General features: G+C 39.4%; 1 protein-coding gene across 1 annotated transcript; it reads left to right on the plus strand.

Annotated features, from left to right (window-relative positions):
• Positions 1-553: 553 nt before the first annotated feature.
• Positions 554-7,819, plus strand: CCK (cholecystokinin). The gene is made up of 3 exons (XM_073329510.1): positions 554-600; positions 2,239-2,496; positions 7,033-7,819. The coding sequence occupies exons 2-3, from the start codon at positions 2,241-2,243 to the stop codon at positions 7,167-7,169; spliced, it is 393 nt and encodes a 130-aa protein (XP_073185611.1). The 5' UTR covers positions 554-600; positions 2,239-2,240; the 3' UTR covers positions 7,170-7,819.
• The last annotated feature ends 10,080 nt before the right edge of the window (positions 7,820-17,899 follow it).

Here is a 17,899-nt window from a genome sequence, read left to right on the forward strand (position 1 = left end):
CAGCCAAACAGCCTCTGAACACTTCTTAGGTGTGTTATATCTGGGCTAATTTTAGATAGATGCAAAACAGTCTCTCTCTGGAAGAAAAGGAGTATTTGTGGCACCTTAGAGACTATCTCTTTGGAAGAGGGAAGAAAGTTCTCATGTTTCAGAGTTAGAGCGTTATTTCACTGCAAGCGGAAATACAGACACTGCACCCTAATTAAGGTGCTTTCTTTCTGGGCTTTGAAAGGGTAGAGTGGTGAAAAGACGTGAGTGTCCCCACCCAAAGCAAAGTCACTTGCTTAATTAAAACTACACTACTAGTGAACGAAAACGCTACTGGCACCGATCACGATCAAAGACGCTCTGGCGAGGAAAGGGTTAAGAACGCAGCGCTTCTTTGTTAGCAGATTTTTTGTCCCCCTTCCCCATCACAGATAAATTAATTTGTTACGAAGTGATAGCATCCAGTTGAGCACGTGATGATCCTTCATCTGCGTCAGACCTGTGTAAACTGGGCTAGACTATTTAAGGAGCAGCATTTCAGACTGTTAGAACTTATCTAACCTGAACACTAGTCTCTCTGATTTGAACTAGGAAAAAGTATCTTACTTAAAGGTAGGAGATGATGGGTCAATAACTTTTTAGCCATAGTTTGGGTGAATCTTTGCTTGTAGAAAAATGATGTGACTATTTATTTGTCTACTAATTTTTTAAAATGTGAATTTTCAGGGTATTCTTCTCATGAATATTCTCACAGGCACCTTCACTAAAGAAATTTAGATCTTTAATATTCAGGACATAATGTTCAGCTCTTTAATATGTCTTGGCATGGAATAATACATATTTCTATAGTTCTTTTTACCAACATTATGTCATTAAACAAACTATTTTATATCCTTGAAAAAGACCCTGGAAAGCAAAATTATGTTTTAGTTTTGTAACTGAGCATCTAGCTCTCTAGGGTTGCACAGCATTTGTGATGGGAAGTGAAAATTAATTATGTAAAGAGACATAAAATCATGAAAATGAACTGATATATGTATTTTAATATTGAACTTTACGTTCTGAGTCATTCTCATTAGATGAAGTAGCCAGGTGAGAACACCCATCTCTACATGAAAAGAATATAGAGGATAGGCATTTTATAAGTAGCAAGGATGTACTTGATGCTTCAGTGATAAGGTATTAATTATGCTGGGACTGTAGAATCCTGAAATGTTACCGCTTTGAAACTTTTATTTCATCTCATAACAATTGTGATGGAAACCTGTTTGCCTCACATTAAAACATTATTAACTCTAATGTATGTGATGGGTAAATTTGTTTTAACAGTTCATATTTGAGACAAGTTTATATATATAATGTTGTTCAATAACTTGTAAGTTTTAGGGGCTCTTAGCCATGAAATATTTCATGTACACATATAAAATAGCATTCTAGCATTAAGAAGTATCCAGTTCAATATTTCCTCTTGAACAATGGACTGTTTACAAACTGAAGACTTATGTTACATTTCTAGAAGAACTCTATTTCAGTTTATATAATGATTTAATGCAAATCTGTGTATTATAGTTTAAGATATGTAAAATAAGTCCTATGTTTGGATTTTATAGAAGCAAGAAAATGTCCATAACACTTAAATTCTCTGTTTTACATGAAGACACATATTGTTCCAAATCATTCTAATTCTTAAACAGCTTTGAAAATTCACCTGAGACCCAAGTTTATTCCACAGTTTTTCAACTGTTGGAGTAAGATTTTGTTTTCTTTTCCCTTGGTGATCTTTCCCCCTCCCCCCCTAAGATATGGTAGAACAGCTGGAACAATTAAGCAAAAACAAAATACATGTTGCTAAAATAAACATTCTTTACCAGCTTTTCAAAACTGAATATTTGTATCACTTGGATATTTTAACAAGATGGTGAAATACTGAAATGTTTTGTCCTGAGATAGAGGAGGAAATATAAGATGGAGAAGGCAGTTCTTCAGCAAAGAGCTTTGCAATGGATTGATTATATCTCTACTTGTACCACTATACAGCCCTATCAGTCTACTGCCTCTTAAATCAAGAAACATTTTACCTACCTGTCAGATATTCTCTTTCCAATCTTCTCCCATTTAACACTGTTCCTTTGTTTCCAGTACACTCTAAAATCTAGTTTGTTCAGAAGTTTTTTAAAAGGGAGGAAAGGGGTAGTATTAAATACAGTGAAGTTCACCATTCTAACAACCTCACATTTCTTTTCCCTCCAGCTATGTACAGTGGTATCTGCATCTACATGTTCCTTGCTATGCTGTCAACAAGCTCTTTTGGACAGCAGGCTACAAGCTCACACAATGAGAATCCTGTGGCCACTGAGCTTGAGCAGAGCTTGACAGAGCATCACCGACATGTTCGTGTCCCTTCATCAGCTGGCCAGCTGAAACCTATCCAGCGGGTGGATGGAAATGTTGACCAAAAAGCCAACATTGGAGCTTTGTTGGCCAAATATCTCCAGCAAGCCAGAAAAGGTAATAGCCAACTTATTATGCCATGTGTCTGTGTCAAAAGAATTCCTTTTGAGATTCAGTATTTTTATAGATTCATAGATTTTAAGGGCAGAAGGGACTACTATGATCATCTACATTTGTAAAGGAAATATTGAAAAATATTAATAAGGAACTGAGTATTTGCTTTCATACATGTACAGTAAGAATCTATCTTACGTTTCTAGTTTCATGATTGCTTAGAGTACAATAGAATTGTACAATGCAAACCTCTGGTGTTGCAGCTAAGTTTGTTGCATACAGTATCAATGGAGTAGTTCAATTTAAGGGCTTGATTTTTCAAACTCTTACATTAGTTGCACTTTTCCACCTGAGTAGGTAATGAGACAACCTACATGAGTAAGGATTTGTAGGCCAGAGGCCCACAAAACATGTATTTGCACAAAATAAAGTGGTTTACAGTATAAACCTTATAGTATATACTGACTCACACACACACCACACACATAGAATGACTTTCAAAAAGGAATGCTTTCCTCCTGAAAAGCTAGATATTTGTTCTTCCAAAAGAGATACTGGATTTAAAACATTTCCAAATAGTTGTCCATTCAAACTTCCTGGTAAGGGGTTCATTCACTTTTTTTTTAAATGCTCTGTTCTGAAAAAGAGCTCAGTTTTGTATCGGAATACACCAGACTATTGCTCACATATTCTCAGGGGGCAGGCTACTTGCAGAGCATTTCCAGTGAGCAAGATGGCTGCCAAGTGCAGCAGAAAGTACTACACATGGTTTCAGAGGTCTTTTCATCTGCTACAGTCTCCCTATATTCTACACACTGCATTGCAGGAAAGGAGGACATCTTGAAAGTGAAGGGGGTGGGTGTCGGGGCCAACAGGAGATTCTTTGCCTACTATTACACAGCTGTTTTGATGTCAGGCAATTACTTCACGCCCAGACCAGAATTATCTCCCCTCGTGCACTTAAGATGAAATTCACTTCACCCAAGCAGTGGCCTGCCCCTTCCATTCCCCTTCACATTGGCCTATGCAGGGCTGAGAGAGACCTCTTCTTTGTCACACATTCGGAGGCCACTTCACTTGTGACCTGTCCCTCCACACAGCCTCATTATGGAGCTTATATTGAGCTGGCCTCCACACTAGGTTGAATTTCTTCCTTACTCCTGATAGGGCGCTGGAGTAAGAGATGCCATGTGTGTTATATAGAGCATATATATTGTCTGCGTTTTCACACTCACATTCACACTTACATATATAAAATGGTCAAGTAATAAAGTTATAAGCAACTGGAAAACATATCACTTCTGAGCATGTGCTGAAGGCATCTGAACAGCGCCTAATAATGCCAAATCTAATCATGTCCATTCTGGAGTCCAGTTTAACAGTAAAAGTAATATAAGGGGGAGAAGACCTGATGTTCATTTAGAAAGATCTGTGCTATAATTGTTATTTGTGGGACTAAGCATTATTATTACAAGAGATCTGTGAAACAGAATCTTAATTATATCTCTCAAGTTTTATATTTCCATCCTTCATTTCCTGAAAATCTGCTGTTTGGAAGTTTATCTATTTATTCTGTTTCAGTATGGTTTCATAGTTTGTGCATTCTCCAAAATACCTGACTGGCATTTCAACTATCTCAATCAGCTATCCTGAAAGAACACTTTGGCTTTATCTTAAATGTTACCTGACAGAAGATATCCTGTATCTTGTTGATTTATCTCAGATTCCTTAATCTCCACCACACACACCCCTAAAAAAGCCCACCTATTTTTAGAAGTATGTTCGTAGTCCTTAAAGCCACTGTAGGCATATGATACAATACATTCTTGTGACCTGGTAGAGGTCAAGCTTGATTCTAGCCTGTCGCAGACAGATGGTTGGACTTGGACATGTTAATGAACTTGTAACAGGAGAGGATAAAGAATTCAGAGTGAAAGGACAAAAACATGTAACCTTTGTATGGCTGGATCTGATGAAAAGCACATTGTGGCCTCTCATTTACTTCCCCTTCAAGCCCATTATCTACCAATTATATTATCATCCTTTAACAGAAGACCCTTATGGCTTGTGTGTTCTAGGAGGGGTTGCCCAGTGTTGTAATTTCATCAAGATAATATTGCTTTTAAATTTAAAAAATGGCTGATATGAAGCTTCCATCTGATATATGATGAGAAATCTCAAGACCTCCCCTCAATTCCAGTTTTAGTCACTTTGAGGATGTTCAATCCATACCTACTGGCAAGAAGACACTACACATATTGGGACTTTTGCTGTGCTAATAATGATTAGTGGTGACGTTTGTGGTCATGGTTTGTGGAGAGGCATTGCCAGTTATAACTGTGGGGGAAAATAAGTTATTATCTCATGAGGTTAGGGTTGGGTTCTACCATCTTTCAAAAATGGCTGTAATTTGAAGCTGAAATGTTTGAAGGCCAGTGGCTCTGTAGAGTGTCTATAGGCCACCTTCAGAGATTTGAAGGTAATTAAGATGGCTTCTATTTTGATGTGAAGAAATTCAGTTTACTGTGCATAACCCACTAGCTCTTTGAATTAAGTTATCCTAAAAGTGTTCGATCATGTATCTGGCAGCTGGGTAAAGGAGACACATTGTGGCCATCAAGTCAGAGACACATGAATTAAAAATGCTTTGTCAGGGCAGATCACAATGGCTCTAAAAGAGCCAATAGGGCCCAGTGGGTAATCGAGTTTCAAATTCAGAAGTCTTAAGTAGAAACCATCACTCAGATCAGGAACTATCTGTTCCAAAGGTATCAGACTATACTGCCAAGAAACCACATTCTTGTCACCCCTTAATTAATTTGAATTATGTATGTGAATTTCTTGGCTTCTGAGCATTTAACAGATATCCTTAATTTGTTAAGCAATCAGACTTTTTAGTAGTTAAATTTTTGCCATTTTGGTTTAAGTAAATGTCTAAAGGCTGGAGGAGGGGGATCAATTCAGTTTACATGTACTCTCCTCTGCAATCATCGATAAAGTGATTACGTTTCTAACCATATGTTCATTATTTTATTCTGAGTCATTTCCATCTGTAAAGAAAACTCCATCCACATAAAAGTACTGTGGCAGCAGGTGTTCCTTTCAAATATACATTCTTATATAGTAAAAATATTCTGTAGATTTGAGGACTTTCTAATTTTGAAAATTTAAAGACTCACAGATCTGGGTCAAAACTAAATATTAACAATATACTGTATAGTGTTTATTCCTGTTCCCATTAAAAGTTAATGGGACCTTTGTCATTGACTTCAGTCATAGGAGGTTTAAGCTTATTTTTATAATTACAGTATTACTGCACACGAAGTTAAAATATATCCCTTGAAGTGCAAATTTTCACATTCTTAACATTTTAAAATTCTTTCAGTTCTAATGATGTAACATGTTAAGACAGATAAAGACCTTTCTTTTTCATCTCTGGGGCTTGATTTACCACAGAAAATGTTGGCCTTACAGCCTATTAATGCTTTAAACATAGATGGACAAAAAACCAAAAGCAATAGCAGACATCAGCACTCTAATACTATTGCAGAAGGAAGCACAGAAGAACCTTAGCTTGATAGCAGAAGTTATCCAAAAGTAATAGTATTCAGAGTTCCAGAACAGTTGTATCTGTAAGTTCTAGCCAGACCATTCTCACATACAAACATGCCCAACTTCTCTGGAAAACCCACATGTCTGAATTCCATCCCACTCCTAATAAAGGTACATTGTAAGAATATGTATCCTCGTACTCTGCACCATCTGTGGCTCTTCAGGCAACATAGAGGACTGTCATGGAGTCCTCATCCCAGGCATGATCCTCCTCTCAAGTAGATTTAGCTCATCACAGAGCATTCCACACCCTGCCTCACAAATCCCACTATATTTTCCACTGTATGCATCCAATGAAGTGAGCTGTAGCTCACAAAAGCTTATGCTCTAATAAATTTGTTAGTCTCTAAGGTGCCACAAGTACTCCTTTTCTTTTTACGGATATAGACTAACACAGCTGCTACTCTGAAACCAGAAGGAGACATCATAGAGAACACTGAGCAAATGGGCTGAAGCAACCAGGTCCCTCCTTATCCCTCTAAGTGGCCATGCAATGAGGAAGAAAGAGGAGAAATATGCCCACATTCCCTCCCAGCAGCCAGGAATGGGGATGAGGAGAGGGAGGAAATGACGTGCCCAATGGAGTCACAGAAGAGACCCTCTAAATAGTTAATCCAGGGCTACAGGTTCCACAACATGGGAGAACCGCCATGCACTCAGAGAAACGTGCAGATTATTAATCAGACTTCTCCACAAATCATAATGCACACAATTACAAATGCCTGTAGCAAATCTCCAATGGGTATGCTTTTTATTTTGAATTCAAACAAGTAATTCTGAGGACATTCCCCCCATGTTTACATCATTTTCCAAAAAAGCGCTGTAAACACCATATGAACATTAATAAGTGACAGATACAAAAATGAGTTTAGGGGAAGCTAAAAACTGAATTCACTTATTCTTTTCCTCTCATGTCTCATCTGCTAGGTCCTACTGGAAGGATCTCAATTATGGGAAACAGGGTACAGAACACTGACCCGTCACACAGGATAAATGACAGAGATTACATGGGCTGGATGGATTTTGGACGCCGCAGTGCTGAAGAATACGAGGACTCCTCTTAAAGAACAGCAAACTATCTCAAAAAGAAGAATCCTACTCCCTTTTCTGTACAGAAGGAAAAAATTAATTTGTTGTCCTCTACAAATCAGTGTTTAAAAAAATATATTATGTCCTTGATGGAAATTTGTCTGTAAAACTATACAATGCAATATATACATATGCAGAATTTTCAAAAAAAAAATGTTCTCTTTCTCCTATGGTTTCTTCTCATACACTGTTGATATTATATTAAAATTATTTCATTTATTCCCTTCTTGTCCTGTCACAGCAAGTTGCTGGGTGTCTTACAATAAACTCAAGCAGGAAAATGCCTTCATTCTACTAGGTAAATATATTACATGTGTTAAGCAAGCATACAGGTGAAAAACCACTTTTAAAATAAACCTTGCAGCATTCTCTTTGGTTGTGGACTCTAGAGGTAACCTGTCCAAGTGTCTATCTAATAGCACAGTTTTGCCACAAAAGGTCAAGTATCTTCATGGTTACCCCATTTGTAAAGGATTCAGTTATACAACAAAGTCACATGTTTTCAGTGAATGGTCAACAGTGCTGAACCTTAGGAAAAACCTTACATCTTCTTGTCTCAGTTATTTTCTGTTGTGAATTAAATGTGAAAATTCTGCTAACAGCTATGAATCATGGAATAAATAGAACATCCCTTGCCTTGTGGTGAGTTACACATTTGTTTTGGGTTTGTGAGGTAACCCTGTAGCTACAGCTCTTTCGAGGGAGGTGGAAGGGAAGTGCCATGTAGTCTATATCATAATAGTTGTAATTATTACACAGTGTATATCACACTGTTTTCATTAATTAAAGGCAACCTGCAATGAAGGACAAATTCTATGGCACTCCATCAAGTTAGGCCTGTCTTTTGCAATCCCTTTGAGACAGATTTTTAGCTCCTATTCCAAGCACAAGTCTACCTTTTACAAACTCATTGCTCTCCTCAAACTCAAAGTATTCAACCAGTTGCTATAGGTTTCTAAAAAAGACTTCAACTGTATCCTCCTTCACTTTGGAGCAACTGATGGATGGTTATTGGTTAAGGCATGGGAGGGCCTTTCACTAGCTCTTAGTTCAGTTCCCAGTTCTGCCACAGATTTCCTGTGTGACATTGGGCAAGCCAGTTAATCTCTATGACGCAGTTGCTCATTTGTAAAAAATTAAGCTAATGTGTCTTTTCTCCACATATGAATAGAGAAGACAGGGAACTGATCAAGTAGACCTGACCAAATAACTGATTTTTTGTTTAGTAGCTGAGCCAAAACATTTAAAAAAAAAGTTTCAAACTGAAACGTAATGTCGGTGAGGTTGAATGAAATGTTGTTTTGAATTGATATTTCATTTTCAAAATGTCATTTTTAAAACAAAATATCAAAACAGCTGATTTCAAAAATGTCAAACCAAAACCTTTTGACATTTCTGGGGGGAAAAAAATCTGATTATTTTTCATCCAAAACTATTTGCTGAATTTGGTCTGAATTTGAAAATAGTTAAAAATGTACTCTGTTTTGGGGATCAAATTTACCATTTGCCAAAATCTTTTTTGCCCAGCTCTAATTATAAGCTCATTGGGACAGGGAATATCTTATGCCCAGTAATTTGTACCTAGCATAATGGAGCTCCAGTCTTGCTTGGAGTCTTTAGGCACTACTGTAACACAAATACTAAATAAAAGAAAATATCCTAATTTTCATGCCCCCCCCCAAAAAGACAATAAAATGTTAAACTTAAGACATGTACTAAACCTACAAATTCTGAGTTAAATCTAATACAGATGTCCCCTTTACCAAGTCTCAGACAACCATTAAGAAATATATAGAAAAGTATATTTAAATCCATTTAATGTGTTATATGCTTTTTCTTCTATTTCTCTTCCCATTGGACCAAACAGAATACTAATGTGTAGAAATCAACAGCTCTGTGGGCAGTCTTTGTGCAGAAGGCATGATCCACACTGCTGGCCAGGATTTTGACTATGTGATGACATACATAGAGGGCCTGATCCAAATGGAAAAATTAGCATGTCATCATGAGATCACAGATGATTTGTGCTATATTAACTCATTTTTTCCCAATCCAGCTATCCTATGAACTATAAATGTATAGCTGAGACCCAAGCTATAAGGCTACTAATTATTATTAAGGGATTGTGGCATCAATATGGAAGATATTTGTTTTTATAATCATGGAAAAGGGGTTCAAGGCAATTTTAATGATCATTGAGGCTGAGCTATCAGTAAACCAGTTAATTCTGCAAATGTGTTCTTATGACCCCTTGGGCCACACCTGACTTAATCAGTCCCCCGCGTTGCTAAAAAATTCAGTCACCCAATCAGGGAGCAGAAATAACATCACGTGCCCAATCACACAACCCAAACAGCAAATACTTGAAGCAACAGTTGTGGCAAATCATGTACAACACAGAGGGTGAAATCTGTTTGTATCAAATATTGGTCAAATGCTTCAAACAGCAAACAGATTTGTAAAACTTAAAATCTTTTTTCAGACAATGGGAGCTAAATTAATTAAATGTAGTGGTTGGTGTGAATAGTCCACTCATGATCTACAGATAGCAGCTACACTAAGAGATCCAAAGAGGCGATTTCTCCCTGCACAAGCCAGTGTGTGCTGCAAAAAGCTTTCCTTAAGCAGATGTCACCGTTCTTTGATTGTGAAACATCTTCCAGATGTAGCAGAAAAGAATAGCATCAAAACAGCAGGTACCTACCTAATGGTAAACACTGGTAGTGTGGCCAGGCAGAGGGCTCCAGAGAATTCAGATAACTTGTGTTCAGATGGTTACAATACAGCTAAAGGTTCTGATTCTCCTCTGCATTAGGACTTGCATGGGCCACCCCACCAGCACAAATCAGCCCTAGAGTGGGCATGGCCAGCTGTTGGAAGAACATCCCTCACTGGGATCCCCAGACGGCATAGAGATACTGTAGCAGCTTCTGTGATACCCCTCTGCCTACAGCGGGTGCAGAGGTCATGGCTGGTGGAAAGGGGTGGGGCCAGCAAGTCATTGCATATCAGTCTCAGGTTCTGTAATGGCCATTAGGGACAGCTTCTGGCAAATGGCATAAACTGAAGAAGTCCTTAGGCTGCTCTAACTTAAATCAAGGCAAACTGGTTTGGAGCCCAGCAAGCTCAAGATTGGAGTCCACAAAGGGGACATAAAGCCACCTGTGCAGCTCCTCTCCCTGAATGCCAATGTTTGCTCTTCTGCCACTTTACAGGATCTGGGTTGAAAATATTGTGAGAATTTCCGTAAGCGCTGTATGTTGGCATCCTTTGGTTTGCATTGGAGAGGTGTTTACTAGCGCTGCCAACCTGCTGATATTGAATTTAGCATCACATAAATTAGGCCTTACGGGAGATTTGAATGAACATTGGTGAAATGGCAGATCAGTCCATTTCACAGATAAAGACACAATCTTTCTTTGTAGAACCGATTCAATTAATTTTATTCCTTGCTTTATGCATTTAATTTCAAAACAGGTACTGTAGAACATGAGAGAGACAGACATTGGCAATAGTGGATTGAGCCTCTATTCAGCACTCCCACAAAGACAGAGAACACGGAATCCTGGGCCATATTTTAGATCACAACGTTCTATAGTGTATCTGTAATACACTAAAATTACTTTAAATTGCTCAATTATTTAACACAGAAGGGAGGGCATTCTGGGAAGGAGCTGATGGACCTGTGCATTTGTATAAGCCAGTTGCTCTGCCTCAGAGAAACACATCATTAATTCATGGTGTGGGCAATCTTTTAATACGATCTTTGAAATTAATGAAAAATATTCACCCTTCTCTTAAAATACAGCTCTGCTCTGCAAGATGCATGAAAAGCAGTGACAAAAGATGGGCTCCCCCGTTGTTCTCTCTTAGTAGTTTCCCCTTTGGATGTGCTTAGCTTTTGCTAAGTTATCGCTTGGCAATCTGCCCTGAATAAGGAGCAGCACATAGCTATACTGTATTTTAGGGGGGGACTGGCCTATATCAGTAGCAGATTACATCCATCTCTGCCAAGCTCAGCTGGTCTGAGTGGCACTTTGCGGATGGGAACAGAACCAAGGCTCTGCACATGCCCACACCCAGCTCAACGGCTTGTTGTTCGGCATGGACAACTTTCCCCTCCTCCCACATCACTGGGTTCCACTGGTAACTTACCCAATGCTGGGGACTAAAACCCTCTTGCTTCCCTGTGCAGGTACCTTGCCCTTTGTAAGTATTAAGTCATCTGATTGGCAGCATTGGAAACTAAGGGCACAGTGTCCCCTCCCAGAAAGGGGAAACTGAGTAATTCTCTGCAGGGAGTTTTCATGTATTACCCTTCCTGGGGCGTGCAGACAATAACCCCAAGCAGAGGGTAGAGGATATGGCCCTCTGACCGTGTGGATGCCCTTGAACCAATGGGAGGGATATAGCTCTCTGAGCCAGTGAGCAGAAAGCTAATCCCTCCAAACTACCTAAGGTCTCCCTTCTGCCGGGAATCAGCACTTATTCTTAGTTGGCTCAAACCCTAATATGTATTTGAATGGGACATATGATGATGGGCTATCAGATATTAAACCTTCTTTGTAATGTCAGTGCCATATTTTTAATATTACACTCAAAAAAACAGTGCTAAAAGAACATTATTGAAGTTACAACGTCAAGAACTCAAAAGTTTAGGAGATGCCAGAATTAAGGTTGTCTGTTGAAGGCTGGTGTGTGATTGTCCCACGCCCATCCCCTCACGGTCAGGCTCTTGGAGAGACAGGTTCACTGGTCTCAATTTTGTTGCCTGTCCACAGCACCAACCCAGAACTGGGAAAGTCTTGCCTGCAGGAGCATGTTCAGTGTGGACAGAATCTTCAGAATTTTTGGCTGCAAAACTCTGCTGAGCATGTGCAAAGCATGTGATTTTTTTTCAATAGCTATACCTTGACCGAATTTGGGTGAATTTTCACACAGATGGCAAAAGGCTCATCCCTAACACAAAGCACTCCTCCAAAGAAGGGCGTGCTAGAGTTTGTTTTGTTTTGTTTTAAAGAAAAGGTTGTCAGGACTCTCTATCATGGGCAAAACAGTATATTTTTCCCTAGCCTTGTTCTTGGAAATGAATGACTCGGTTTGGCTGACACTTTCAAAAATATTCACTTGGAGGCAGACACCCAGCACAAACAATTTTAGCCCAAATGGTTAAAATTTGGCAATGTTATAAGCAACTGAAAACCAGGTCATACAGTGTGGGCAACCAAATAGGAGGTGCTCCCAGCTCTGCCTATAATAAATATGACTCGTAGGATTTTCTTTAACTTGTTTGGAAGCAAAAATTACCTGTGAACGCTTTGGAAAAATCTTTTAGGAAAAAAGACAGTTTTAATGGCTTTATACAATATCACAGCCTAACCCTAATTATAAAATTGCAGTCAGATGGAGAGGAAGACTTCCTAACCTAAATTTCTTGTCTCGTCTGGATTTGCCTTGCTGCATACTTTATGCACAGTGTGTACGAACTTATTTAACACATTAGCCTATCACCAGCCTAAGAGCCCATTCATCATTGTCCCTGTCACACATAATGTCAAGTATGGTCAAAGCCGTCTGTCCATCTTCCTCTCTCCCCCCCACCCTTTTTGCAAGAAAACCTCTGCTTGTGTCTTTCAAACTGTAGAGAAATTTTAGTTGGGAAATGTTTTGTAGAAAACCTTTCTTTATTTCTTAACCATTGAAATGGCAAACCATGTTGAATGGCATATTTGCAAGAATTTTAACTAAATGCAAAGCATCTAATATAATTTCCTAGTATCATTCCTATGTAAATGGTAAAATGCTTTATGTACCCCACATGGAGTCTACTGAGCTTACTAAACTAATTACTAATGTAAGAAGACATTTAAGTATAGAATATTTATATTAATGGGGAAATTAATTAATTACTGGCAATGCTCAAGCAGCTTCCTCTCCAACTCCGGAGGAGTTCCTTACATGGCTCTTTCTAAGTAATATATTTAAATATTTTCTTCAATTTCATAGGATTTAGTTGATTGCTTTCTTTGACCAATTAAAAAATGACTGGTTATTAATAATAACCAGACACCTCTCACCTGCCCTTAAACAACATTCTTTTGCCCACTTGTAAACATTCTTAGCTATCAAAAGATACACTAGCCCTGGACTCTCTATAATTTTGGGAAATAAGACCCTGGTCTCAACTTCCCAAGAGAAAAAGTACCCCACCAAAGGTCAGCCTACTTGCAAAGATATAATCTCTGCTAAATTTTCTCCACAGAGAGGCATGCAGAAGATATTGTAATGGAAGTTTTATCATTTGGGGTTTGTCATTTGTGTAGTTTTATCTAATGTTTTCTTTTCCTTTAACAGGAAAATATCCATAGTTAATTAGTGTTATTCTTTTGCTTGGTTTTAATCATGGTGGCCCCAAAGGTACATAAAAGAACACCTGTGACTAATATAGCGGGAGTTCAATCCCTGAATTGGCAATAAGGAAAACAACTTGGAAGAGTTTCAGAGTAACAGCCGTGTTAGTCTGTATTCGCAAAAAGAAAAGGAGGACTTGCGGCACCTTAGAGACTAACCAATTTATTTGAGCATAAGCTTTATAAGATCTTTATATCTTCTACACTTTCCACAGTATGCATCCGATGAAGTGAGCTGTAACTCACGAAAGCTCATGCTCAAATAAATTGGTTAGTCGCTAAGGTGCCACAAGTACTCCTTTTCTTTTTGCAACTTGGAAGAGCTAGCCTATCATTTCTTGTTTCTTTGAACTAAATATTTTAGTAATTTTTAAAATAAAATCACTTGGTGGCCAACATTTTAAAATGATCTCTTGCCATGCTACACATGGAGGTCTCCAAAAAATGGTCAGATGGCCAACCTTTGTGTAATGACATCCATCATGGGAAATAAGTGGGAACTGAACCCAGGACTTTCAGCACTGGTCTCAACCTACTTGAGCTAGTAGCTAATAGCAGTAGTAGGCTGTTATCCTCTACATGGGCAGTCCATGGAGGGTCACACAACACACAGCCAGGGTCTTACAGTTGCAACTCAGCCACTGCAGCATTTTGCTTGGGTATAATATTCCAGGTGAAGGAGATATTAATTACAAACCAACTAGCCTAGTTTTGCTGTCTAACTTGAATTTACTAAGCAGACAAAAATAATTTAAGTGTTTGAATAATCTCAGGGGGGGCATTATCAACATAGAGGGGAAGTTTTTTAATGTATGATTTTATCCGAACAGAGTCCATTTAAATTCTCTCAAAGAAGACATCCAATCATCATCAGATTTACAGATATTTTCTGGTTAAGGACTGCATTTTTCATGAATGCCTGTTAGCTGAACAAAAATTAGCATTCAGTACATTAGAGGTACACTTCAAAGAGACTGGAAAGATTGGTGTAATCTAGTCAGTATTTTTTGTTATTTTTTGAATATTCATTTGTATACCAGCATACTGCCAATGTTATAATTGAAGGAACTCTTAACTACCAATATTTTTCAGTACCTTTGATTATCCTTTTTGTATTTTATATGTTAATGTATTCAGTGACCAGAATTACAGCAGGTATGAGCTGGGCCCAGTGCGTTATCATAGCAAGTCTGATTTGCATTTAAAGGAAGTTTGGGACTTCTGTAAAATCTATTAATATCAGAGTGTTATGTTGTGGTGCCAGATAGTGACTGAGGGATACGGAAATCAAGGGAGAGAACGGATGGTATTGCAGTGAAGGCATTAGAATGGGACTCACTCAGGAGACTTTGGTTCTATTCCTGGCTCTGCAACCAACATTCTCTGTGACCCTGGCCAAGTTTCATCAGGGACTTAATTTCTCTGTGCCTCAGCTCCTCAGCCCTCAGAGATGGATAATAATTCTCCCCTGCTCACAGGGGTGTTTTGAAGATGAATTCATTAATGTTTCTGTGATGGAGGGACATATCTATCTAAACCAGTGGTTCTCAACCTTTTTACCATTGTGGGCCACATCCAATACTACCTGTATGGCCCTGAGGATGTCACATGGGTTGCAGCTCTGTGCTAATTGGGCCACAAGCAACCTGTGGGCCGCAGGTTGAGAACTACTGATCTAAACAGATGGATTTCATGAGGTAATGCGGACAACAGTTTCAACCTGTCCTCCCTACGTGTACGAAATCTGCTTTTAAAACTTAAACAGACCTTGCTCTTGGAGGGGAAGTGGATATCTCCAGAACAACAGAGGCAGCTTGAATGTCAGTCGTTGGAGGAAAAAGACCTACAGCAGGTCTAGCAAGATTTGAAGCCAAGGGTTTTGTGCATAAACTGTTAATTGAAGCTACAGATTGAGGCCTGTAAAAACACCAGGTTTCAGAGTAGCAGCCGTGTTAGTCTGTATTCGCAAAAAGAAAAGGAGTACTTGTGGCACCTTAGAGACGAACCAATTTATTTGAGCATAAACTTTCGTGAGCTACAGCTCACTTCATTGGATGCATAAAAGTGGAAAATGCAGTGAGGATGTTTTTATACACACAGATCATGAAAAAATGGGTGTTTATCACTTCAAAAGGTTTTCTCTCCCCCCACCCCACTCTCCTGCTGGTAATAGCTTATCTAAAGTGATCACTCTCCTTACAATGTGTATGATAATCAAAGTGGGCCATTTCCAGCACAAATCCAGGGTTTAATAAGAACGTCTGAGGAACGGGGGTGGGGTGGGGTGGGGGGAGAATAAACAAGGGGAAATAGGCTACCTTGCATAATGACTTAGCCAGTCTCTATTCAAGCCTAAGTTAATTGTATCCAATTTGCAAATTAATTCCAATTCAGCAGTCTCTCGCTGGAGTCTGGTTTTGAAGTTTTTCTGTTGTAATATCGCAACTTTCATGTCTGTAATCGCGTGACCAGAGAGATTGAAGTGTTCTCCGACTGGTTTATGAATGTTATAATTCTTGACATCTGATTTGTGTCCATTTATTCTTTTACGTAGAGACTGTCCAGTTTGACCAACGTACATGGCAGAGGGGCATTGCTGGCACATGATGGCATATATCACATTGGTAGATGTGCAGGTGAACAAGCCTCTGATAGTGTGGCTGATGTTATTAGGCCCTGTGATGGTGTCCCCTGAATAGATATGTGGGCACAGTTGGCAACGGGCTTTGATGCAAGGATAGGTTCCTGGGTTAGTGGTTCTGTTGTGTAGTGTGTGGTTGCTGGTGAGTATTTGCTATAAAAACATCCTCACTGCATTTTCCACTTTTATGCATCCGATGAAGTGAGCTGTAGCTCACGAAAGCTTATGCTCAAATAAATTGGTTAGTCTCTAAGGTGCCACAAGTACTCCTTTTCTTTTTGTAAAAACACCGAGGCCCAGACTGGACAAACAAAGAAGAGAAGGGTAGGGGTAGTGCCCAAGTACTAAATAGTGCTAAATAACAAAAAGATTTAAATATAAAAGAAATTTCTAACAAAGAAATATAAGAACAACGAGAGAAAAAGCAGTGAACTGTGTGGCTAGCTATAGTGAACACAGCAACGCTTTGCCTCAAGCTGCAGGAGGTTGAAAAGGAACTGGAGTGGTGGCAGGTCAGTCCTCCCCAATATATCCTCACACTGGAGCATGAGCTGTGTTGGACACAGGTGCAGACCCATAGACACTGCTGATGAAAATCTCTGATCAAGAGCGCACATCCTCAAGTGAAGCACCCTCAGGGACACTACTCAAAGCCACAGCAGGGATCAACTGCAGGCGCAAAGGAGAGTTTGGACGTTAATAAAATATTACACAATGTTCTTCCTTCTTACTTGGCTTCCATAGCATAGTCCTAGTACAGATACATGCAATTATTATTCCATATATTTCGACCCACCAATCAACATAGTCACCCTGCTGCTCAGGTGCAGTCAAGGAGTGCACAGCTAAGGAGGGGCTGGTTGTGTGCTGGGTTAGTCCCCCAGCATAAGTGAAGGCAGCTTGCAGGTAGTTATAAATTATACTGCCATGGCCCTGGGGGGCTAACCACCAGGGGACCACCAAAGTGCAGGCAAACCCTGGCCACATCACCTTTTTCTCATTCATGCTCACTACATCTTCCGCAGGGAAGGTGGAGGTGCAGGAGCCAGCCGCAACATTGTCTGTGCCACCAGAGACTCCTCCTGCACAGCAGTGTTAGAGCCAATTTACCACCAGCAGAACAATGCCAGAAAGCCCTAATTCAGCCCAAGATTAGGACGAGTGAAGCATACGCGGACCATCAGAAGTGTGACTTTTTGCTACTCACTTGACCCCAAAACCTCCACTTGTAACAGCGTGACCAGACTGGCTGAAGAATCAAGCATTACGCTGCACCTGAAGTGCCTTAGCAGACCTGGTGGAAGCATTTCTTTATTTCCAGACATGGACAGGTCTCAGAGTGCCCTCTGGTGGCAATACGAAGGCAGCGGAAAGCACTCCAGCTGCTCTGGTACATCACTGTCTTGAATGGAAACAAACAAGGAGGCAGAGTCTGAAAAATAAATTATTACACCTGTTCGTTTTGAGCTCCAAAGATGGTAGGAACCTCGAGCCTAAAATAAATTCCGCTGTGTGTAAATTTTGTAAAACTGGAGACAAACTCCATGCGGAGTATTAAAACGTTAATGTTATTGACCCCAAAACCAGCCATGTGGTGTTAGGTAGCTAGGTTAGAGGTGCTGAGAACCCAACTTTTTTGTAAACCTTTGGGATT

This window comes from Lepidochelys kempii, chromosome 2 (assembly GCF_965140285.1).
Source record: "Lepidochelys kempii isolate rLepKem1 chromosome 2, rLepKem1.hap1, whole genome shotgun sequence".
NCBI classification, from domain to species: Eukaryota; Metazoa; Chordata; order Testudines; family Cheloniidae; genus Lepidochelys; species Lepidochelys kempii.